At 48.0% G+C, this 25,630-nt stretch overlaps 2 protein-coding genes across 2 annotated transcripts; both read left to right on the top strand.

Moving 5' to 3' along the window:
• The first annotated feature begins 4,249 nt into the window (after positions 1–4,249).
• Positions 4,250–13,521, top strand: LOC135809234 (uncharacterized). The gene is made up of 5 exons (XM_065322528.1): positions 4,250–4,829; positions 5,269–5,387; positions 9,168–9,307; positions 9,666–9,869; positions 12,856–13,521. The coding sequence occupies exons 1-5, from the start codon at positions 4,416–4,418 to the stop codon at positions 13,086–13,088; spliced, it is 1,110 nt and encodes a 369-aa protein (XP_065178600.1). The 5' UTR covers positions 4,250–4,415; the 3' UTR covers positions 13,089–13,521.
• A 1,833-nt stretch (positions 13,522–15,354) lies between these two features.
• LOC135809233 (uncharacterized) lies at positions 15,355–25,541 on the top strand. The gene is made up of 7 exons (XM_065322527.1): positions 15,355–15,733; positions 17,951–18,312; positions 19,848–19,947; positions 22,817–22,924; positions 23,435–23,563; positions 23,886–23,963; positions 24,914–25,541. Exons 1-7 carry the CDS (start codon positions 15,731–15,733, stop codon positions 25,082–25,084), a joined length of 951 nt encoding a protein of 316 aa, XP_065178599.1. The 5' UTR covers positions 15,355–15,730; the 3' UTR covers positions 25,085–25,541.
• Positions 25,542–25,630: the final 89 nt, after the last annotated feature.

Genomic DNA, 25,630 nt, shown 5'->3' with positions numbered 1-25,630 from the left:
TCATGGGCATATCGCCGCATCGGTGTAGTACATATACGAGTAGTACTAGTACCGAGAGTATAGCTCCCTCTTGGTAGTACTACATGTACTTTTACTTTTTTTTTACATGAGAGAAAAGCCTCTTGTACGGGCAAAACCCAAAAACAATGTTGCACATGTGCATACATGTATACGTACATGTAATAGATTGAGTATACATGTATAATTATAACACAACAGTAACATAATAATTATGTATGCACATGGATGTCAAAACTAAAAATTAAAAAAACTTGAAAGCTTTATAAAAGAGCGAACAATGACGGTTGCACTGTAAAAAAAATGCGTGTCCCAATCAGTCACACAGTGCCCAACTCCAATGCCCGCCGCATCGTGGAGGGACAAACCAATGAGTCGTCGGCGAGATCCACGCAGCCGAAGGTCGACTGCACGAAAGATTGCGAACTGGGTGCGAATACGAACCCATGCCATCACAGACGTGTATGACCTCCCCCACTTGTTATAGCTGACTACTACTAGCCAGGCGCCGCTGGTAGGCAGCATACTCACGATCAAGTACGGCATCGGTGGAGCAAACAAGAGGAGTGAACGATGCACGCAACTCCTCGCTCACCTGGCCATACTTCTTCTTCTTCCTTTCTGCTGCTTTCCGAGCGACGACTTCCCAAGATGACCGGCGGTAGCTGGGTCCATCAGCATCAACGATACGGTTGTCGAACAATGCCATCCGGCTACTCTCCCAGACATCCCGGGCTGACCAATCAGCTTGCAGGGCGGGGTTGTTCTGATCATCCTCCGGAACGAGAACAGGCTCAACATGGACACCACCAAACGCTACCTCAGCGAGTCTGGCATCTGAGTCGCGATATCGTTTTTCCCTTTCTTCACCAGGCCACCCTTGCGGCAATCCAACCCATGCTGCAGGGTGAAGCGAGCGACACAGCTAGGTGTTGGCGGATAATGCTCTCAGTAATGCTCCACAAAAGGCCATTATAATGCTCCAAATAATGCTGATAATGCTCCGCCGGATGACATATAAACACCTGAACCTTGCGGTATTGCCACTATTGGGCTAAGAAAAACGCAATGATATTGCACCCATGCTATGAAAAACACATAATACAATTTCAGGTAAACATGTACGCTAGGTACAAACACATACAGTCATATTGAGGCGGCACAAAGAGGATACGCCAAGAAGGACTCCTTGACCAGCTTCTGCCTCTGAGTTTCCCTCTCCAAACGGGACTTTCCTTGTTTATGTCTCGCGGTAGCAATATGGGACATGATTATACTCTTCTTCCCTGACAATGTTGTATGGCATGCCAGGCACACTAACTTGCCACAGTCGCTTTTGAGCGGCTCATCTGGGAACTCCCGCACCCGTGTTTCGGCACTGATGGCCACTTCAGTGCTCTGTCCATGAGCTACTCGCGTCCTTTTGGAAACATTTTCAGACTTGGTAATAGCTGTTTTCTGAAAAGACCGCTTCCTCGCTATCGCGGCAGGATCTGCAGTTTCCAACTCGACGACGTCACAATCATCAGAGGACTCCGCCAAAAGCTCATCTGGAGAAAGCCCAGCTTCCCCCTAATCCCAAGAACGGCATCGCGGCGAGTCAGCCAGCAGCGTTGGCTGCTAGTTACTGCAAGCGATGCACCAGCACCGTCAGATGCAAGTAGCGGCGGCTGGGTTGTTGTTGTTGTATACTTTATACAACAACAACAACAACCCAGCCGCCGCTACTTGCATCTGACGGTGCACTCTCATGTACACGGCAAGAGAGACCACCTACGGACAAGGGTAGTCGCCGCCGGCGGGAGATACAAATTCTGTTCAGACCAGCAAAACTTCACGTGGATAACCCTTTACTAGAGGAAACAATCTCGTCTACGGATAACATAAAGCAAGCTCTAACTGGTCTTACACAATGGTCAATGTCCCGTGAAAGTCCAGCATTACTCTTCGACAAAGACATGGACTCTTGCTTCGATGAAGAATGTTTTTTGTAACATTGTGGACGGTAACCGGGTAAGGTCTGGAATGTGTGCGTGTGCGCACCTCCACTGTTACAAGTCACATTTGTTTCGTTGGTTCGGCGTTGTTACTTGGTTACCTGGATCTTCAAAAAGTAGTAATATGTTACTGGCCGAAGCTGCGCGAAGATAGACTTCCGGGACCGGAAGTTTCAGCGAGAGTTTCCACACTGTGCTGGATCACAGGTAGCTAGCACTACCCTGCATGCAATACCGGTCCATGGTATACTGGGCCTGGCACTGCCAGCTGCATGATACGAATCTGTACATGACGATGTGTGTAGATCTACCATGCAGTCTCGTGACGTCGTATTGCCATTTTTGGCCTCGTAATGCTTTATGATGCTCGCAATGCTCAGGGTGGTGTATAATGCTGGATATAATGCCGGCATTATCCGCCAACACCTAGACACAGCCATCACACTACGGTAACTCAGCAGGAAGATGCATGGCTCGCGCCCATATCTGATGGCGGGCTGGTCCCGGAACTGTACAGAGGACATGTCATCATAACCTTCCTGGCGCAAAGGGAGAACGGTGAGCCATCCTGAATCACTGGCTTTCACAATGCGTGAAAGTGATCGCTGCTCAGTGTTGCGGGAGTGGGAGGGAGTCCCGCAACAAGCTCCTGGACCTGGCTGATCTGGGCAGACTGCACGTCTCTGTTCTTGCTGGAGTTGAGAGTGACCTGGTGACCTGGCGACAATGTGCGTTGTGGTCATTCATCACCACCAGTCTTGATCGCGTCCTGGAAAATAGCAGTAGCGTCATGGGATGATGAAATGAAGCTGCCAAGGAAGCGACTGGATCATGGACAGGGTAACCTCTACTGGCTCCAGATCAGAAAACATCTCGTCGGTCTCACCCTTGAAGTCGGGCTTACCGGTATTACGGTGGATGATTTCCAGGAGGACGGGAACACACCGTCTTCAAGGCTGTAGTTGAACAATACTGACAGTGATTGGGAGAGGATGTCTGCGAATTGATTTAGTATACGGTTTGTCAGGTTGATGTCTGATGATGATTTATGTTGTCGCAGCCTCCTTGCTGCATCGAAAACTTCAATAGGGCTTATCTTTCCGAATCCAAATTTGTTTCCATCGACGCCGGCTTCATTGATTGTCATACCAGTTGCTACAGTATTCGGCGGCGTTGACTGAGTGGTGCATTGGCGGGCAAAGAAGGTATATAGCGTTTCGGCCTTCGCTTGATCTGTTTTGTGAATTTCATTGCCGTTCTGCAGGTCTGGCATTGCCTTTTTACTTGATTGGTCAATATTGCATATTGCTTTGGCACATTCCCACGATTAAAAGTCAATAGTCACGTGTCACACAACTCAGGATCATGGTGATCATTCATAGTAATTATTTTAAAATTATTGTATTCAGCGCCTAGCGCCTAGACTACCGGTAGTGTATTTTACTATTCCCTGGGCCAGTGTATACTGTACTTGACACAAAGTTTCTATTACAATCAGCAAAATGTGAGAACAACAATGGACAATTACAAAGAACTCAACGGATTCAAATGTAATCAGGGCTTGTCCAGTATACTACTATCTGCCAAGACTAGGCTTAGCTGAGAGTGAGACGAGGTGCGGAGTTACGTGACTTTAACGTCTACCACTAGTACCACTACCATGTACCAGGACTACAGTAAAACTAAAAGCCGACGATGCTACTGTACAGACTGGGTCTGGACAGTATCACCAAGTGCATGGTACGAACCAGGGAGTAGTAAAACTGGCCCTGGCCCTGGTGAGGGCGAAGAAGTACAGTAGACAAGGTCAAGGCCCAGGAAAACAGGAGCAACCCGTATCGGCACGACAACATCGACTCGACAGTACTCAGGACAGTAGGCAACATACTAGTACAATGACTATGTACTAGTATGTAGCTCTTGCCAGCACGCCTCCTCCTCCTAGATCCTCCCTCCATTACCACTCATACCAGGCACGTTTCATGACCTACTTTTCACAGTACCAGCAGGTACAAGCCTCCAACTCCCAAAAGTGACAAAAATTATTAATTATGTCATGTTGTCACGTTTCTCGCCTTGGTTGGTGCACGTGCACTCCACACAAGCTAAGGTAAGGACTGACGGAACACTGGATAATGGAAGTAACACGATGTCATGTAGATCTGGATCTTTTTGAGCGAGTTTCAGTCTTCAGAATCTGTTATCATAATGATTATGAGGTTATGTAAAGATATCAGACGGGGTGTGTCCACTTGAAGGCTGGGTGAGGGGTAGAATAAAAGACGGGAGTCCTGGAAGAAAGCGGTTAGTTGGCTTGCGCGAGTTGCTGTGTAACTGGGTGACTGAGACCATTTGGAGCTAGCTTGACACGGAGGAGAAACAGAAATTCGGGTGCCAATAATGGTTCCGATCATTGCATTCTCAATTCTTCTGTGCATGTGTACGGTGACCGGTACATGGTCTTTGACCTGTAACGACTTGGACCTGATTTGCTCCGGGACACAACCCCGCGAGGTGCCATGGACCGTGGTGAGTGCCAACATTCCCAGCTTTGATGGCAGCGCATACAACTGGAATTACGCCGGTGCCACCACCCTACCACTGACCAGCAGCATTAGCTGCGAGGACCGAAGCGACCATCTTCTAATCACCTCTGCTGGCATCCCATCGAACGCCAGTTATGTGGGCAAGTTCCCATTCCGCACGGACACAACGGGTTCTGGACACGGAGACAATCCCAACACGATGGCGATGCAGACGTATGAATGGAAGATTCCCAAGACTCCCGTCATCAAGGCCACAGCTCCGCCACAGGTACGTGGATGTGTGAGCACCATACCACACCAATGACAACAAACATAGCAGCCTCGATATTGCCAAATAGAGACGTTTAACCCCTCGCAGCATGGGGGAGGGATTAACACTGCACGCACCATGCATTGACTGTCCTGGATTAAAATTATCTTCTATGTATCTCCAACATGCGCATTATAGGCGTGACACAAGTATGGGTTCTCAAGTATGTGTTACTCCTGATGGAAACGAGTATGCAGCAAGCCAGCCTGAGGTCCGCAGGCATTCGAACACATCTGTTATCCAAACTCCTGACCCGACTTGCAGTGTCTGGGAGCCCCGGCTGTGATTCTGACAGCATTCCCCCATCTGTTTTAAGTTGTATCAACTCAGTGTCCACATTAGCCTGCGGCCTTTATCGATGATTTTCCATGTCCCCTGTTAAATTTTTGAAATACAGGCCACTGGCAGTAATGGAGAGCTTCAGTATGGGCCAATTGCGTTTGCCCTGGACGGCGTCCCTTTCTTCAACCCCTTCAACAACCAGCGGCAGGATGCAGTGGATCCAACTAGTGGAGGGTGAGCTTCATAGTGCATTCCAAGTTTCTAGCAATAGCAGACACTCAGCGGCACACTAAACTGAACTGTAGCACCACCTGACTTTGCACTGTGACCTGTACATGACTGTAGAATCTACTCAGGGGCGTAGGAGGGGTTTTGGAAGTGGTACGACCGAAGGTCGGTGCGGCCGAAGGCCGTGTTGGAGGGGGGTCCGGGCTACGTCCCCCGGGAAAATTTTGTAAAAAAGACACAAAATCCTGCGTTCTGGGTTACTTCTGGCACACTTCAGGCGCAGTGTGCAGTCGAGTCGAGTACAGTACTCAGCACGACTGCAGATGCATAACAGATCTACGAGTCTAGAAAATGGTCAAAGTCTGATGCGCATACATGTACATCAACATGATCAAGAGTCATAACCATCATAACCTCCTCGGATCAAAAACAATGATGCCCTGCCTCGAGACCGGCCTTGCGCTGGTGTGGAGTGTACGCATGACATCAGAAGATCCGATTCCGCTCTACAATACATATGCAGAGCTGGATCGCGATATCGGCGTTGCACACTCTGCATCTGGGGGGGGGGGGGGGGTTATGTACTCTTGTGTACATGTACATATGTATGCATCGATGGATCCTGATTTTTTTATTACGGTTTTGCACGTTCCAGACGGACCACACTTTTCGAAAAGTGGTACGGCCACGATCGTACCAGTCGTAGCGGGTGCTACGCCCCTGCTACTACTACTAACCTGGATTTGGCCACCACCCCATGCCATGGCACACACAGTCTCCGGCCATAGAATGGAACATTGATTTCCTCCACAGGTTGACATGCTATGGTGACTGGTCTACTGAGGTGGTCTTCAATGACAGATGGCCCCTTTATTGCAGTGGTCGCAAAATACAGGTTTTGCTGTACAGGTACACTTAAAATGTCCTAAAGGTGAAATGGATTGTAGAGTACATAGCCATAGGCTAGCTGTTCGTGATACATGACTAATCCATTTGAGCCCAGTCTAGATCCAAAAAGGGGGCTTACCGTAAAGTCGCGGATAAAAGCCGGGTTTGCATACAAGCACATCGCGGATAGAAGCCTGAAAATCAAACGGGTCAAATGCATATAAGCCTGTCGCGCGTAGAAGCCTGGCTTCTATGCAAGCGCGGATCGGGTAGGTCAAGAGTGCATGCGCTATGTACAGTGCATAGTAAAACTGCCACCATACCGGTAGTCAGTGGTAGATCTACGCGTGTCGCGCGTAGAAGCCTGGCTTCTATGCAAGTGTGGTGCATATAAGCATGGTTTGCATACAAGCCTGGTTTGCATTAAAGCCTGATGCAGAAAGCGGCTTATGTGCTTATAAGCCCGGCTTTTATCCGCGACTTTACGGTATGTCATTTTTTGAGCATTTTGAGTTATCTATAACATGACATAGCTGTATCGCAGCAGATCACTCTGTAAAAAACCTGGGTCCAAAATCGTCATCTTTCGCAGAGCTATGGGGTTTCAATAATGGAACCATACCTCGCTTTATGTGGAAAACTAAACTTTCAAATGCATTTTTCTCAATACTGCACGAAACAACATAAGCCCCCTTTTCGGATCTAGAAGGTCATTTCATAATAGAGAGCATGCAGAAAGAGAATAAATTATGACACAGCGGCATTCGAATTAAATGGGAAAGACAACCTCTAGGTCCAGTCCGGTCACAGAGTGGCATATTCATTACGCCCCTCACCAGTAGTATAGTGTGCACAGTCGCATCACAACAGTGTGACATCGGCACTAGCAGTCCAGCCACGCACGCACAAGGACCGTGAGCATCTACAGTAAAACCTGGTGTAAGCGACCTCCGTCTTTAGCGACCACCTGCTCTTAACGACCGTTTTTCTATGCACGGACAGTTCTATACAGAAACTGCACCGGATACAGCGACCACCTGCCTTGCGTAACCAGTGACTGACTTTTTGTATACCAAGTGCCATATTGGACCTGCACACAGCGACCAAAACTAACCAAAAGTGCCATCTTGGCTGGCAGAGTTGACTGCAACAGGGTTGAAGTGTGCTCTGAAGCAAGTGGATGCAGTCAACTGAAGTGACAAGTGACAGTGCAGAATGGGCTGCATGCACTCCAGTGAGGTGTGCTTTGCCTGCACGAGAGTATTCTATGCTCCACACCTGTCAATATGAGTACATGGAAGTACAATCATGCACTGTTGTGTATCCACGTACACCCTACATGCAGTCTCACACGCAGCTCACCAGAGTCAACCAGCCGGCATGGATACATGTAGAGTAAGACCATGATTCAGAGCATGCGCAATGAGTATATACAAATGCATACAGAGTACATAATATATTACATCAGAGTGCATATATAACAATATCCCCCTCGCAAAAAGAGGTAACACCGAAAACAAAACATTTTCATGACAAGGAACAATAGCATAGAACAGACAATGTAATAATGTACCATCGTCTGACGTGCCAATTATCAAAGTTCAATGTTCTATGTGTGGTATGTACTATACAGAGCATTATACTGATATATACAAATGCAACAAGAGAACCACGTACATGCATTCACGACCATCTCAATCAATCCATGCAAATAATATAATAATTACATATCCTACATGTATAAAATGTCTCATCCGTTATACCGAGCTGGTCTTACGACTGACCGACCAGATCGAGTCACCTGCCGGTCAACAGGTACAGCATCAGCTGGGGCTGTAGAAGCTAACGACTGTTGACCCTGCTCATCCTGCGACTGTTGCCTGGGCTGCTCTTTCTGCTGTGAAGTCGTCGGCTGTTGAGCCTTCTGAGGCGGCAACTGCTGTGGCACCTGCTGCTGCTGCGGCTGAGGCTGTTGCTGTTGTGGTGACAGTTGTTGTTGCTGCTGCTGCTGCGGCTGGAGTTGTTGCTGCTGCGGCTGGAGCTGTTGCTGCTGTGGTGCAGAACGTGTCTGTTCTGCTAACTGAGAAAGTGGTATTGAACGTGGCCGGAGTTGGTTACGGTGTCGTTTCCAGACCACATCATTTACCTGGACAGAGTAATTCATAGCACTGCTGTCTAAATGCGACCCAAAGTCGCAGGCTACTGCCGCACGTTTCAAACGATTTGCGTAATCTACCAGCTTTTCCGCTGGTCTCTGGTTGCAATCGCGAAATTGAAAAGAAGAAGTCATCGTGGAACGCTCCACTCTGTAATATCCATTCAGTAGGTCACAAATCTGCTCGAAGGTCTTGTCCGATATTGACTCCGGCAGACAGAGGTTCCGCAAAGTGGAGTAGACGTCTTTCGACAGTGAAGAGATTAGATGTGCAATCATCTTCTTACGTACGCGTTCTTTCTCCGATGAGTTTGCACTGGCTGAAACAACACCGATGTCATTTGCGAGAAAATAAAACTCAAGCCGTTCCCGGTACTCCGCAAAGTCCCCGCCAGAAAACTGCTCCAGGGTGGCCTTCCCTGAAGAGGCCATGGTTTACCAAATTCTCGCAAGCCCTTAATCCGATATACCACAAATGTATGGGACCTGGTTCTAAAGACCTGGATTTAACGACCGCTCTTGCTTGCACCGTGGGGTGATCTCTTGCTTGCATCGTGGCACCGTGGGGTGATCTCTTGCTTGCACCGTGGCACCGTGGGGTGATCTCTTGCTTGCACCGTGGCACCGTGGTACCGTGGGGTGGTCGCTTAAACCAGGTGTTACTGTATACAGTGAGTCATATGTAGCCGTGTGTCACGTTGTGCCGCATGTTTTCCACTGCTTGCCGGTCTCTGATCTCCCAGGTTTGAGGTGATGGATCTATGCTTTGGACATCCGACAATGACGGGCGCTTACCATCATCACTACATACTGCCCAGGGACGGATGCCTCTTCCAAGACACACCAGGACAACACTCGCCCAAGATCGGCTATGCATTCGACGGTGAGCAGTTGCAAGTGGAGAGTGTCTAGTTTCTCTCGGCCTTGTAGGATTACAAGACATGGTGTCCCAGTGTCGGTGCAGTGAATATGACATTGAATGGTTACTCTGTAAGAGGGGTGAGGCGTTCTGCAGCTTCATAGATCAGAGGGAAATCATGGAGTGCTGGAGGGGCAGCATGCCCCCTTCCCCTAGCACTGCATAGTCAAAACGCATTTGCTTTCACTTGTTAGAATAATGTTTTGGTAAATTTCCACCATCATCCGGGTCAAACAGTGTCTTTAAGTACGCACATGAGTCACAGCAGGAAAATGTATTGTCTCTTTCTTTGCCATGTTACCATGGTTACTACTGGCTGCAGGCATTCCTATCTACGGCCCACAGAGTGACAATGGTTTGGCACCAACCGACCTGGATGTTTGCAACGGTCGCACCCACCCGACTCTAGGCTATATCTACCACACGACTAATAACACCTACCCGTACACGTTCGGCTGCTATCGCTATCAGACCATACGGCAGCGCATGATCAGCGGAACTCTGGTGGCTACAGGCACTGGTCCAGGTATGTCCTTGCACATTAGACCTCTCTGTTTGGTTGCCAACAGCAGGTCACACTGCTCTGGCTTACGAGGTGTAATAATTGTACTTAGACTGCTTACACTGTTACATGTGTTCGACTCCAGGGTTGTAATGTGCTTGCCTTGCCATGCCAATGTCCCATACAATGTACAGAAAGGACACCTTTCCTGAGTAACGTGACTACACAATTTCAACATTGGACCCAACTACACGTCATACTGTTGGAGTACAAGTAGGAGTTCTAGAAAACAGGGAATCAGCTCTTCTCATGCCCAGCCAGAAGTGATGAAACCCATAGGGGTTACAGTGTGTGTATTGTAATGTTCCTGAGTGAACATCAAGTTAGTTCCCGCACTCCATAGATCAACTTCACTCCACAAGTCCCAGACAACAACTAAAGTTTATTTACATAGAACAACGAAAGATAAAGATGCACAACCAGGATCCATATATGTACACAGTACGGGAATGCATATGGGTAACCGATCCCGGAACGGATCGGGTACAACAATGGGACCACAACATCTCCCTTTTTATGTTCGAAGAGAGAGAGGTTACAGAGGTAACAGCTCGAAGAATATTTAGTCATATACAAACAGAGGAGATAGGGTAGAGACACACAAATACTACATGCAGTTCACGATCATCAGCGTCAGCGACTGGAGTGATCATAGCATGAGCAATGACTAATGCGTTTACAGGTCGAGTCTGTTCAGCGGCCGGGATGGACGTGCTGATCGGCGCAAGATAGGCTGGAACTCGACATCAGCGGATGGAGGTTCTGCAGGTGTAGTGACATTCAACTGCGGTGTTGGTGTTGGTTGCACATCAGGTAGCAACTTGACGTGGCGACGGTTGCGGCGGTACTCTGACAGGTTGTCGGTCGTGACAATATAGGATCTGTCGGAGACGCGGTCTGCAATCACGGCTTCGGAAGCGAGATTTTGCACCCAGACTCGGTCGCCTTGGGTCAATGGTGGCAGAGATTGTGCTCGGTGTGACGAGTCGTACGTCTCACTCTGTCGGTCTTTCTGCCTCACCTCGAACTTCCTTAGCTTGGAAATATCAGGCCAACTTGGAGCGAGGGATTCCGCTGTACATGGGAGGTGTGTGCGTAGACGACGACCAAACAGGAGCTCGGCTGGCGAGTAGCCATTTGCGAGGGGTGTTGACCTGTAACTGAGTAGGGCATCGTTGAGGCTGTTGTTGGTCTTCAGGAGACGCTTGAATGTTCGAACCGCTCGCTCAGCTTCACCGTTGCTCTGTGGGTAGTGCGGGCTACTGGTGTGGTGGGTGAGCTGCATTTGGGCTGTGAATGCGGCGAATTCAGCACTTGCGAACTGTGGACCGTTGTCCGACACAAGAGCTTGAGGGATGCCATGGATGGCGAACAGCTCGTGGAGTTCCTTGATGACGGCTCCAGAGGTAGTCTTCCGTAGCGGGATGGCGTGGATGTACCTGGAGAAGTAGTCGACAGCAATGAGGTACTCCTGACCGTCATGTTGGCAGAGGTCGACTCCTATTCTCTCCCATGGCAAAGAGGGAAACGCAGTTGGAGACAGAGGCTCTGGCGGCTGAAAACGATGCTTGGTGCAGGTCAGGCAGTTCTGCACGCATTCTGAAATGGCACGTGTGATACCTGGCCACCAGACGGAGGACTTCGCACGGGCCAGGCACTTGGTTATGCCTTGGTGACCGTCATGCAAAGTGGCAAGTGTAGCGTTGCGCTCGGATGCCGGGACTACGATCCGAAATCCGTGGTACAGCAGACCGTCATGAACTGAGAGTGAGCCACGTTCGTTGCGATAGGCTTCCAGGTCTGCGTTGACCTTGGTCGGCCAGCCATGGAGGGTATGCTGGATTACTTGTTGCAGGACTGGATCGTCAGCAGTGGCTGTAACGAGAGCGTGTTGCTTGGTAGGACTGCATAGAGACGACAGGACAGCGGCGATGGTGGCTTCCGAGTCACTGTGTAGGTCGGATTCGGTTGCTGGCGTGTCAGGAAGAGGAGCTCTGGACAGCGTGTCGGCGAGAACCATGTTCTTGCCAGGCACGTACTCCGCCTGTACATCGTAGCGCATGAGTCTGATCAGTAGACGTTGGCACAACAATGGGACCACAACATGTATGCAAATAGCTCTTGCAAATCAAGGCAAGGACATACCCGGATTGGAGTATGGAAAATCGCAAAAACAAAAACACACATGTTCATGTGTGACCGAAGGGGAATGGCTAGATGTATGCAATAAGGTACGTTTTCAGAGCTGCAAACCTACTTCGAAATACATCGATGAACTCCTGTACACAGGCTATGGAGGCAGAGCACGCAGGTCTTCGGAACCAAGTGGCCTGCAATGCTGCACATGTTCATCACTGTAGAGTTCCCTTGCCGTACCGAGTATGCATTTGTGACGCATGGGGTAGGGGGTCTCCAAGAGTAGTAATGATGTTGTCGGGCCGATGAGTTCGCTGTTTTTGAGGAGTTTGTGCTATGTGTAATGATGCAAATGTGAGTGCCTATAATTGAAAGAATGCACGCCTGCTGTGCATGCTCCTGTGTGTGTATTACCGTATGTCCGCACATTTAAAGCCATGGAGTTATATTCGATTATAAAGCCAGTCTCAGTTATAAAGCCATGGGCTTCATAAATGAAATGACATTTGAAGTGTATTTTTCAAAAATGAAGGAATCAGTACTATGGTAACAAACTTACAGCCCAGCAGGAAGGGTGAACAAGTAGATTTGGCTTGAAATTTCTGTGTGGACTTTGACTTTTATGGCATGGCGTAGTGGGTGAGTCATTTTGCTTCTAAAATATCTAGGAAAGCAGCGGTGTTTCGAATATAAGGCCATGGCTTTAAAGGCGCTGACACACGGTATGTGTGTGTGTGTGTGTATTTGTGTCGATGTCTGTATCCGTGTCTGTGTGTATGTGTCTGTCTGTCTGACTGTCCGTTATACAACACAGGTGTCAAGGGAACAATGTGTTCTCCAAAGATCGGTGTGAGGGCAAGTGTCAGCACAGCCACTGGCTCAACCTCCCAGCCCGTTACAAATGGCAATGTCAGTGCCACCACATCAGCTGCTGGTACAAATGGCAATGTCGGTGCCACTACATCGGCTGCTGCTGCACCGGCCATCCCATGCATTGCTACCCTCCTGATGTTTGCTGTGTGTCTTTTCGCACCATACACCTTATGATGTGATGGTTTCTGATTCTCGGGATTCCTTTAGATAATTATATCATCCGTATTGACTGCTGACAACGAATGCAGTACAAGCGGTACCTTTTCAGATTCACAAGATTCATGCCCATAGGAATGAAAAGACCTCGAGACGTTACCTTCGGTTTTGAGGCTGGGCTTTGTGTCAGTACTTTCTATTTTATTTTCCGCTGCTGCATCCGCACCTTGGTAACACCAACATCTTAGCTTTGTAATTTTGCAATTGTATCAATTGTATCAATTGTATCGTGTGTGTGTTTGAAAGACACTAGTAAAGTAGTAAAGTATGTAGAGACTCTTTTTTCTATTTAAAATCATACCACAGTGACTAGTTTTTTTAATTCCAAGAACTGGTGGCAACTGTCTGCCTCTCATGATGTTCAGTGACTGTTGATCATTAGTGTCTTTAACCCTGTAAACATAGCACTCAATTCCTATGTTTGCCCTGCCTACATAGTACCAGCCAGGCACAGCGCGCATTAGTTCTTCCGCCTGTTTCTACGCAATATGGCATGCGTTCTATTTCTTTCCTGGCGGCAGACAGATGGAATGCTCTTCCCACTGACTGCCGTCAGGCCCCGTCTCTTACTCTGTATGTAAACATGGTAAAAACTCACCTAGGGTTCCCAGTAAAAAGGCAACGCCTGTTGGGACTCCCTTAGTAAAATAATAAAATCTACTACTACTACTACTACCACTGTAACCATGGTAACCTCGGCTGGTGTATCAGATGTCCAGAACTGGACCGACCCTCCCCTCCCCTCCCCGATTTACACCAGTCAAGACTAGAGGTTGAACTGTGAAGGACGTGCACTCATACCTCAGCTATCCGAACACCAAAGTTATGGGCACTTCGGTGGGGGTAAACTTTGGGCGGGGTTTTGTGGAAATGGTCAGAGGACATTAATTTTTTGAAGTTGAAGCCAGTGCTTGGTCCTGGATCGCCAGGATAAACGAGGTACATTGTATGTGTTCACATCGGCAGACTTAGAAAATTGTTTCTTATAGGCTGATGGTTCGGACTTAAAAAATGTTTGTTTCTTGGTGACCCATCCTTCCTTCCGTATTGTTCGGTCTTATCTTTTACTTTGTCTATTTCCCTTGCGAGCAGCAGGGTGTGTGATTCTTTTAGAAAATACATTTCAAGAAATACGTTCCTACAGACTGTCACTGTGTCAGTGCAGTAGTGTACTGTAAACTAACTACTTACTAGTACTTGAACGCACACAAAAAAGATCAGTACATGTCATGCATGTCATGACATCAGTACTGTTACCTAGCACTGCTGATCGCTGTTTGCCAAGACAAGACGTAGACGGCGACTTTCACTTACACGCAGATGCTGATCGACTACGTAGTATTTTTTTGTCGAAGTTTATTTAAAAAACGTCGCACCACAAACAGGCGGTTCCGCCTCCTTTAATTATTACATGTATATGTACATGTGGACGACAGAGGGAGTGAGAGAGATTCGGTGCCTACACTCGACTCTTGTCCAGGGCCTGCTTCGCCATTGCCGAGCCACCGCGCTCTCAGCAGAGACTTCTGTCTGTTGTTGTTGTGAGAGTGGACCACAAAGACGAATATTGCACACTACTACTAGTATACTGTACTCCGATCCCTGCTCTTGTCCGTACTTCCCTGCATTAATTTTGTTGTAGCAAATCCACGCCTGTCTGGCCCGATCGTCGACTACATGATTGTACTGCTTCTGTACTGAGCGCTGTAGGCACCTCTCTTCTCTGACTTCTCAGATTGGCACGGCGTGTGCGTGGGACCTGCGGTAGGTCTCGCAAAGCCACGCTCCAGTCTAGTCCTTCTACCGAGTCTCCCGTCCAAGCAAGCTCAGCGCTAGAAACACCACTACAATGACTGCAGCAATAGTCCGAGTGACGAAATTCAACTGGTATGGTGGAACATTGACCATGTTGACGCGTTACTGTCAATAATTGCCAACTAGCTTTTTAGCTGTCGAGTCCCAGTCTTGTACCACCTCTCATTCTCAGCGGGGCTGCGAAGTTCTCGTAGTCGCCGTGTTTGCGGACCGGAGAAGCTGTCAGACAAGCTGTCTAAATTCCACGCGAAGAGCACGTAACCGTCGTTAGAAACGCCTTGTTCTATATGTGTGGTCACGACACGACGAATCAAATGTGCTACGCAACACGGACTAACGAATGAAATGTATCTCCCTTTCATCATCGCCACACTGCACTGGTTCATTCGAAAGGTTTTTTTATCTTGCGAAATACTGGCACACTCTACACCTTCTTCGATCGAGTTTCGTGTGTATGTATTCTCGTCCCAGTTCTATCCTAGCTTACAATCCAGATAGATATCGCCTGACAACACACCTGTAGCAGATATTCGCCGTTATCGTTAGTGGCGTTCGTTACAGTCTTCAAACTTCTTCCGCTTTTATCCAGTGGAATGCATAGTATAGTTATCTTCGGGTCGCTCCAACGGACCCAGCCCTAGCAAGCGAAACCCATTCGAGGAGCCTGAGTTCGCATAAGACATCAAACTCACTGGTTGTGATCAGCCTGCGCCAGACTACTAAGAGCGGAGGGAAAGAAGCGCGACGAAGCACCAACCCGTCCTCGAAGCCTGTCAACCAAGACAATGGTAAGAATATTCTGTGTTCTGTGGTATAACTTTATTCGGCAGTGTCCGATATTTTCAAAGAAGGGAACATACAGCGTAACAGTTTGGTTATGCAATCCACCGGTGGACCCACGCGTTCACGCTGTCCATGAATTTTATTTCTGCTGAACGCTTTCGTGGTGATGTCGCCTAAATGATGGCATAGGCTAGCATTCATAAACCCCTTCAGTAGATCTAGACCTACATTGATGATTGTAGATCTACATCTACGTAGATCTACCTGTGATCTACCACCGAGTCACAAGCTGCTTGGATGGCAGCTACAGCATAGCTCCGTTGGAGCATCGCTAGCTGGCCTGTAGTGAAGGTCTCTCTGGCTTGAGTCCTGGTGGTGACAGTCAATGTTTCCTCATACTTTTTCCTTTTCAGTCCCTCAGACTTATTTAAAGGGGAAGTTAAGGCAAAAATTAAAATTTCACCAGTTGTAGTCTTCGGGGTGCTGAGTCGAATGGTCTTGGTCCGAGGAAGCTGAGACGCTCCCTTCCTACTTGAATCCCAATCGAACTCGCGCACTTCCACCGAAACTGGGTGACTGCGCCCTACGAGATGGGGATTTGTATGCAAAATGTCACTAAAAGCGCCATTTCGTTCTTATAAAAGCACGGATGACGGCGATTGGCCCATATGTTGTAGTCTTTGGGACGCTGAGTCGACTGGTTTTGGTCCGAAAAGGCTGCGATGCAGCGTTCCTCCTTTATTCCCAATCGAACATGGTTGAAGAAGCGGTCACGTGGTCCTGGGTGCCCAAATCACCTGGTCACCACGCCAGCAGGTGACAACTTTCACACCAAGGTTCAACTCGGGTTCAACTCGAGTGACAGGACTGCACCCAAAAAAGGTCAAACAGGCTAGTAAGTTGTACCCTGCAGGCACGGTGACCAGGTGACTGGTGTACGCAGGAGCACGTGACCGCTTCTTCAACCATGTTCGATTGGGAATAAAGGAGGAACGCCGCATCGCAGCCTTTTCGGACCAAAACCAGTCGACTCAGCGTCCCAAAGACTACAACATATGGGCCAATCGCCGTCATCCGTGCTTTTATAAGAACGAAATGGCGCTTTTAGTGACATTTTGCATACAAATCCCCATCTCGTAGGGCGCAGTCACCCAGTTTCGGTGGAAGTGCGCGAGTTCGATTGGGATTCAAGTAGGAAGGGAGCGTCTCAGCTTCCTCGGACCAAGACCATTCGACTCAGCACCCCGAAGACTACAACTGGTGAAATTTTAATTTTTGCCTTAACTTCCCCTTTAAAAATTCAGTAGTGTTAGTAGCAGTTGCAAATGTGCACGGGAAGTACAGGGCTGCTCAATGCATGTCCATGATGCCTTTCCTCTGCGCAGGCCCACCACACTATTGATTTTAAGATTTACATATTACTTCTGCATATGCATTACATACTATGATCACGCTGGCTCCATGATCCCTTATCTCCTAAGCTACCACCCCCCCCCCCCCCTCCCGGTGCGTCTGCCCAGTGTTGACTCCGAGACCCACGGTCGGACGAGCTGCCCAGGCCTCACCACCACTGCCGTTTCTGTGCTGCCTTCTCGATACATACGTATGTAAACTGTATATCATGTGCACATTCACATGTCTGAAGGTTTGTGGTTTTTCAATTAAAAAAATCAAAAAAATCCGATGGAGCTCGTCAGCTTTGCGTACTTTTGGAGTGAAAATCCCAGTGTTCACCCGTCTAGGGCTGCTCAGCAACCGGCCCATACTTGACTCAGGTTTCATTGAGCTGTACTGTACCTTTAGATTGTGAGTCAATGTTGTCAACACCGTCCCAGACCAGTCCTTTGTTGCACACCTGAAGTCACTATGGCTCAAGTTGTGTTATCTTTTCCCGAATCATCGCAGCCAAGTTTGCACCGTCGGTGTGTATGTGGACATAATTATGTGTGTCTTTTTGCCTGTAGCTTAGCTGCTTTGCCTATAATAATTGTAGCTTAGACCGTAATTAACATTCGCGATGGACATTTTAAGTCAATAATTATGTGTGTACATCATGCGTATGTGTGTGTGTGTGTGTGTGTGTGTGTGTGTGTGTGTGTGTGTGTGTGTGTGTGTGTGTGTGTGTGTGTGTGTGTGTGTGTGTGTGTGTGTGTGTACCCAATGCTGTGTGTGCATGTATGTACATGTATGTGTGTGCATCTTTTTTTCTCTTGGCATGTCAGCATGTGAACGTGTCCATGTATGGGTGTGTTACCGGCCAGGTGGGTGGACGAGCACTGCGGAGGAGGGCACGGACACTCTGTCCGTTACCGCAGGTGTCAGTGTTCGTCATGATTTGTGTGGCAGTCTGTTGGCCGACCAGTGCCATCTCATCAGCGCTTCCAGCCGCCACTGTAACCGACGCCATGCAGAATGGTACATTAGAATATGGTGGCAGTGGTCTTTACAACGACACAGTAACTGGCAACTTATCAATGAGTTACCCAGACAACACTACTTCTGACGATATCACTACTGACACGACCACCAGTACCATCACGACAGGGGTCGGCACAGGCGACGATGAAGGGAGCTTAGCAAAAAGGTATGATGTCTCCTCTGTTTCACTCCCCAATTGTATAAATGAATAAACTTCAATATGAACGGATTCTGGCCAAGGGCAGGGGGGGGGGCACATCACCCTGGTCCTAAGCCCTTGCTCCTAGGCTGGGGAAATGGACCATCCCACTGTGAGGGCTACATTTCCACATGCCCAGCAGCAGATGTCAGTTTGCTGGCTATCAGTGACTCAGGTTGGTGTAGATCAGCGTGTGATATATCAGTGACTGTTGGTGTAGATCAGCGTGTGATAATATCAGTGACTGTTCAACAGTGGTGTAGATCAGCGTGTGATAATATCAGTGACTGTTGGTGTAGATCAGCGTGTGATATATCAGTGACTCAGGTTGGTGTAGATCAGCGTGTGATAATATCAGTGACTGTTGGTGTAGATCAGCGTGTGATAATATCAGTGACTGTTGGTGTAGATCAGCGTGTGATATATCAGTGACTGTTGGTCACGATAGATCAGCGTGTCACAGTGTGATATCTGGAAACTGAGCAAGTAGTCACTAACACTTGCTGAGACAGCTGGATCATGGAGCTCATTTCGATTGTGTTGCAATACGCCATTGAAATCCTTTGAGAAAAGGCGGCAACGAGGCGCTGGCCTTGCAGCCGCGAGCACTGCTGGTCCATTTTGACAGTGTGTACGTGAACTAGAACGCATGTACGCGTTAATGCAGTAAGGGCGCCGCCGGCGGTCCCGATCATCCCATAGGACTTCAATGTCCACAACAGTACGTGTAACGTGACTGGTAGACTGTGTTAGACTGTGTTAGACTGTGTTAGACTGTGTTAGACTGTGTTAGACTGTGTTAGACTGTGTTAGACTGTGTTAGACTGTGGTAGACTGTGTTGGACTGTGTTGGACTGTGTTGGACTGTGTTGGACTGTGTTGGACTGTGTTAGACTGTGTTAGACTGTGTTAGACTGTGTTAGACTGTGTTGGACTGTGTTGGACTGTGTTGGACTGTGTTGGACTGTGTTGGACTGTGTTAGACTGTGTTGGACTGTGTTGGACTGTGTTGGACTGTGTTGGACTGTGTGTTGGACTGTGTGTTGGACTGTGTGTTGGACTGTGTTGGACTGTGTTGGACTGTGTTGGACTGTGTTGGACTGTGTTGGACTGTGTTGGACTGTGTTGGACTGTGTTGGACTGTGTTGGACTGTGTTGGACTGCGTTGGACTGTGTTAGACTGTGTTGGACTGTGTTGGACTGTGTTAGACTGTGTTAGACTGTGTTGGACTGTGTTGGACTGTGTTGGACTGTGTGTTGGACTGTGTGTTGGACTGTGTGTTGGACTGTGTTGGACTGTGTTGGACTGTGTGTTGGACTGTGTGTTGGACTGTGTGTTGGACTGTGTGTTGGACTGTGTGTTGGACTGTGTGTTGGACTGTGTGTTGGACTGTGTTAGACTGTGTTAGACTGTGTTAGACTGTGTTAGACTGTGTTAGACTGTGTTAGACTGTGTTGGCAGTTGCCATCTGGACACGTGCATGTCCGATTTCCATTCACAGGATAATCAAGGAACCCTTGTTTATTGGACTATGTGTGGGCGTCGGTGCGCTCATCCCCATCACGGCCATCACGTTGGTCATTGCAAACCGCCAGCACAAGGTAAGGCATACTACTTGTAGCTTCATTGTTGTTGTTGCTGCTGCTGCAGTTGCTGCCGTTGCTGCTACTGTTGATGCTGTCGTTGCTGCCGTTGCTGCTACTGTTGATGCTGCCGTTGCTGCTGCTGCTGCTGCTGCTGCTGCTACGGTTGCTGACCCTGCAGTTACTTCTGCCATTGGTGCTGTAACTGCTGTAACTGCTGTAACTGCTGTAACTGCTGTTATTATTGTCACTGGCAGTCATGTTGGTTTGGTATGTACGGTTGTTCTGACAGCTGTACGTACACACTGGTACACAGCAGACTATAGTACATGTGACTGTGTTATGATAACACGGCATATCAACAAGAAGATCCTGCCATTAGAACGACTTGTATATTATTGTAGGCCGGTCCCATTACCCCAGTCGTTGTGTACACAGAGTGTGACTTGTCTGCTGTTAGCACCTTCAACATTAACACACATGTAAAGATGGTAGTAAAAGTTTCAGGGAGGGAAGTATCTTGTCAGGGGGAGGGGAGAGAACTCACAAAGGAATCAGGAGGCTCTGATCTGGTATGGGCCCATGCGTCCACTTTTGATGTAGCTTTCCATTAGGGCACTACATCTGGTATCATACTTGCGCAATAATACTAAGCTTGGCATTGGTGTACGTCATCATTGCAGATAAAGCGCTCTGTGATACATCCTCTTCAAACGGTAAGCAGCGTACACTCCATTCAACCCATGAGAAAACTGGCCTGGGAGAACCTTACGCGGCCCAATCTGGCAGCTGAAGAGATGTTAGGTGTAATGAATGCACCGGTCTCGGCAGATCTACCAGCAGCCAGGGAGGTTCCGCGTGAAGCTAACGTGCCTGTGCGCTTCAAACACCAGCAATCGTCCATTGCGCGGCTTTAGCCTCCGGCAAAACAGTGGTATATGCCATAACGGTGACAGCCGGTGAAGGTGCAGCATTGAAGCAGCACAGGCGCGAGGATACCGAAGAATACTAGCAACCGTTCAACCACCCAGAGAGCCCAGCAGCACGTTAAACGCGGCCGATTGCCAACCATGCCATCAGGACAGCGTTCCTTACAAGTGTTTCAGTCAATGCGTTTAGAGAGCAGCGGCACCATGGCCAGAACGCCTGGAACGTAGTGTCGAGGACCGACGCGGCATTTGCAAGAATCCTGATTGGCGTGTCCTGGGGTGCCTGGCGATATGAAATGAAAATTTATAATTATTCGACCAGTAGCATCCACTCGGTTTACAAACTTCCCATGTATATTGTCAATTAAAAATGCATGTTTCTGTTCACAACTTCCTATGTTGCTCCACCCTGCTATTGAGATACACGTAAATCGAACATCTCGCTGAAGAGGCTAAACTTCACCGGCGTGCAGATTCAGTTTAAGACCGGTAGCCTCATCAAAGTTGGCATAACTCCATAAGAGCCGAATAGAAATCGGACTCGTACAAAAAAAACCAATTCAAATTCAGTCCTAGTGCAACATGTTGTTTCAATTATCATTGTGCACAACTATCACTGGAGGACCTTCATGTTCCGAACTCTCCCAAGTTTCCTGCATAGCATGCTGTAAGTCACTTATTCCATTCAAACCATCTGGTCTGGTCTTTTTGAAGCACCATTTACCTAACCCCAGTAACTACTATGATGTCTGTATCACTGTGCTATGCTCATTCTGCCGATACACCTTGCCAGCATATGTTCATACCATACAGTTCTGTAATACTTGTAGGTTATTATAGTACTCGGAAGATCAAAAATCAAGACCCCAGACAGACTTTCCTCTGTTCCCATGAAAGCATATGACTGTAAACATGTTTGCACTTTCGTGAATGTACACATCAGCACAACACCACATGAGCTAGGTAAAGAGAAGGAGCAAAGTTTGCAGCTTCAAGGTTCGATGTACTGCTTGGCTGCATACTAGAAAGCGCAAATGAACCTGGCAAGCTAGGTGTGTGGAGTTGGGCATGAAGTGTTTTGGACACAGAGACGTCTTGTGATGTATAAGTGAGGGGGAGAAGTGGAGGAGAGACAGACAGAAAGACAGAAGGAGAAGGGTTTGAGGAGGAAGAGCAAGAGAAGGAGGGAAACAATGGGAACCATGGTATCATTGCTTCGTCTGCTGCATGAGGATGGCAGCTATTCCCGGTGTACCCCCCCCCCCCCCCCCTTTCCCACACTTCCCCTGGGATTAGAGCGATGTGGTGGATGGAGACGGAGATAACACAAAGCCGCTAACGAAACTGATAGGGTCACACTGCCCAAAGCTGTGAAGAGAATATAAAAGCAGTGCTGCTGTGCAAAATGTGGACCCTGGAAAGGAAGCCTTGAACCAACAACCTACATGTACATGTATGTATAACTCAGGAGAGGAATCCACACCGGCCAAATTTCTTGCACTGATTTCCGTGCAAACTTATCCGGCCTAGCACTTTGGTTGTGGTTGCTGGCCATGCGCTTGAAGTGTTACTTCTAGCTAAGTGTTCTTCAGATTACACACCTACCACTACTTACACACCTACCACTACTTACTTACACACCTACCACTACTTACACACCTATCACTACTTATACACCTACAAGTATCACTACTTACACACCCACCACTACTTACACACCTACCACTACTTACACACCTACCACTAACCTTGAAGTTGACTTGGTGTTTGATTACTGTACTGCATGATTGTCTGGATTCCAATTTTTTCTATTTTTTCTTTTCTTTTCCTTTCCACTGATCCTGTTATCGGCCCTCTTAAGAGTTGTGTATTATCACTGTTGAGGCATCCGATGGTAAATAAAATAAATACTACTACTACTACCACTTCTTACCTGTGACTCTTTGTCTTCCCTGCAGAAGCGCATGGCAAAGCGGAAAAGCAAGCACATACGAAACAAGGAGCTGGAGGCAAGTCGAAAGTCCTCGGCGCTCCATGAGCTTCTTGGATACGATCCCCTGCCTGACGTAAGTTGAGTTTTCAGTCATTTGCTATTTGTTCAGTTTGCTGTTGCTCTGATGCCTTCAAAGTGACCCCGAGAAGCTGGCAGAGTATAATTATTCAGTTATGCCTTGGAAATTGGAACACAGACTTTATAGATGGCTTCCATTGGCCATAGTCAAGGAAGCTACCATCTAGGCAATTTTCTTGACCATCCATGGATTGCATGCCATGAGAGGCACTTAACGATGCACGTGAAGTACATAATCATTGTAGTCTTTCTTGATTCTTGTTCACCCCATCTTCCCTCCCGCCCTCGATCACTATTATGTTCTTGTGGGATCCCTGAGGTAGTGAGGCTTTCCAGTAAGGTTCCATTATTTTACACAAATCAACAACAGAATCGATACCTCGGTTAAATTAATTAAATCCCATGTTCATGTAAGCCATGCAGTTGCTCCATGTGACGAGAAAACTACCTGTTTGCCGCCGAGCCGATGCTTACGTGATTCACGTATTGTGCTTTTGCTTCTTAGGGCCGTGAGCTATCTCCGGAGGACCTCACCGTATGGGTGGCAGCCAGCGACCAGCTCAAACTGCCGCACATTGCTGTCAATGGGGTGTCGAGAATCCCCGTTACCAGCCATGCCAGGATAACGAAACAGGTATGCGGGTTGAATTTGGCTCCCAGGAGCTCCCGGTGGTGCGTCCAGCACCTGCGTTGGTGAACTGCAGGAGTCAAAGTATGTATGTGCTGCGTAACTGTGGGTATCTGTAAAATAAATACTTCGAAGTACATAAATGCATGCTTGCTTGTTGCTACACAATACTGCCAAACTCCCTCCGGGAAAACCACATGCACTCTGAGGGTGCTTGCGATGGACTGCCAGTGGCACATGTGCATGGCAAAGGCACATAATCATTGTTAAGTGCCGCGTAGAGAAGCATGATGCCACCGTACTTGTTTGCACTTCTCTATCATGGCAGGGTTCACACGTCAGCATGAATGCAAGACTTTTCGTGAAGGACTGGGGTGAGGAGTTCCCTGAAGACGCCTTGTCCACTGTAAGTGATAGTGTCCCCGTGTCACGTTGACACTAATACGTCGAGGACACTATTAACAGTTGTGAAATGTTTACATGAGGAGTTTCTAATTTTCTTACCGTAGGTTAGCAGCTCAGCTATAATGTTTAGCAAACAATGGGAAATGTCGAGGGAAGCTGGATTTGAAAGTCAAGACTGCAGCCTGCTGAAGACTGATGAAGGCTGAGAGGTTGAATCCTATGTTTCATCAGTCTTTGGATGCTATGTGCGTGCTTACTTCGATCACTTTGGTAGCATGACTGTACACACAGTCACACACGCCAGAGCACACAGCTTCTACTGCCCTACATGATGGCTAGGTCTTTTAGGAAAGACGGAGTGGTAAGCATGAGGAAAATCTGAGATTTCTATTGCTTACTCTACTATACACATCTTCGACTGCTTGGCCTGTTTGTGGCACATCCACAATAGATAAGAACCGTGATGCACAGCTACTTCAAAGTACAGTGCTGCGCTCAACTACAATCCGATCGGGTGAGTCCAGTCCGCACCCTGCACCTCTTTCACAGCCCAGTGTTCGCAGGTCTAGGGCTGTGCAACGCCCAGAGCGTATTTGAGTGACTCGATCGGATTTTATTGAGCAGTACTGACAGTCTGTACATGGCGTGTGCAGGTTATCAGTGCATGTTTTGAACAAAGAACCACAATTTCCCTGAGGCAGTCAGACAGACTGCATAGGAGAGAGAGAGTGATCACTACCACAGCAGCAGTGGTAGTTAAGTCCGTGGAGCGTCTTTGCCGACTTACATAGCCTAAAGCTTTTGTCAAATCGGTGATGCGCAATGCCAAAGTGTGGCAGGGGCGCGTAGGAGTTCGCCTACTTGAAGCCAGGAGGGTGCCGTGGGTGTCTACATGCGTAATGCTCTGCTAAGTTCTCCGGGCTTGTTTATCCCATTCTTTTTCTGAAATAGGGCCACTCCAACATCGTTCTGAATCCAGTGTTTGAGGACACGGTTGCGAAGCCCGCAGGCGAAGGGGAGCGGAACCCTCTGCAGCGACGTACGTCACAGCTCAGTCTTATGCGACAAGCATTGACTCCGAACACGCCAGCAGAAGAGGGCATCGAATGGACTCAGACATAGCCAACTGCCGCTGCTGCCTGGCAATGATCCTGGCATGCGTGTGTCTGTGCATGTACCAACTCAAATCCAGCACGATTCATCCACTAGCCGTGTGCATACCAGGACACAATCTCTTCAGTACGCTATGCCTGGTGACAATGACTTGTGTGTGTGTGTGTCGTGTGTGTGTATGTGTGTGTGTGTGTATGTGTGTGTTTTTTGTGTTTGTGTGTGTGTTCGTGTGTGTGTTTCTGCATTCGCGCACATGCTTGATGTCTACTTGCGCACGTGTCACTTTCTTGAGTTGATATTATTTTTCTTGATGCGCTTTTCCCACATTCCTTGAAACTTGGTCACAGAATTTTGTTGAGCTACTTTGCCGTTCATGTACATGCTCGTGATTATCTCACAAACAATGTTCAAGTCTTTTATTGGGGTTCTGATATTTGTTTTCATAGGCAGGGCTTATTCCACAGGATATGTCGACAAACCTATATGAAAGCAGAAAAAACCGATCGGACAAGGCCGCTGTCTGTAGAAATCCAAAAGTCATTGTAACGCTACAAT

Source organism: Sycon ciliatum, chromosome 2 (assembly GCF_964019385.1).
Source record: "Sycon ciliatum chromosome 2, ocSycCili1.1, whole genome shotgun sequence".
Taxonomy (NCBI): domain Eukaryota; kingdom Metazoa; phylum Porifera; class Calcarea; order Leucosolenida; family Sycettidae; genus Sycon; species Sycon ciliatum.
The sequence above is the reverse complement of the archived record's forward strand: the minus strand, read 5'-3'. Positions and strand labels throughout refer to the sequence as shown.

Coding starts and splice junctions, on each gene's coding strand:
- LOC135809233 (XM_065322527.1), top strand. Junction 19,948..22,816: donor TTGCAAACCGCCAGCACAAG/GTAAGGCATACT, acceptor TCTTCCCTGCAG/AAGCGCATGGCAAAGCGGAA. Junction 23,964..24,913: donor CTGAAGACGCCTTGTCCACT/GTAAGTGATAGT, acceptor TTTCTGAAATAG/GGCCACTCCAACATCGTTCT.
- LOC135809234 (XM_065322528.1), top strand. CDS start 4,416: ATGGTTCCGATCATTGCATTCTCAATTCTTCTGTGCATGTGTACGGTG. Junction 5,388..9,167: donor GTGGATCCAACTAGTGGAGG/GTGAGCTTCATA, acceptor CTGATCTCCCAG/GTTTGAGGTGATGGATCTAT. Junction 9,870..12,855: donor GGCTACAGGCACTGGTCCAG/GTATGTCCTTGC, acceptor TATACAACACAG/GTGTCAAGGGAACAATGTGT.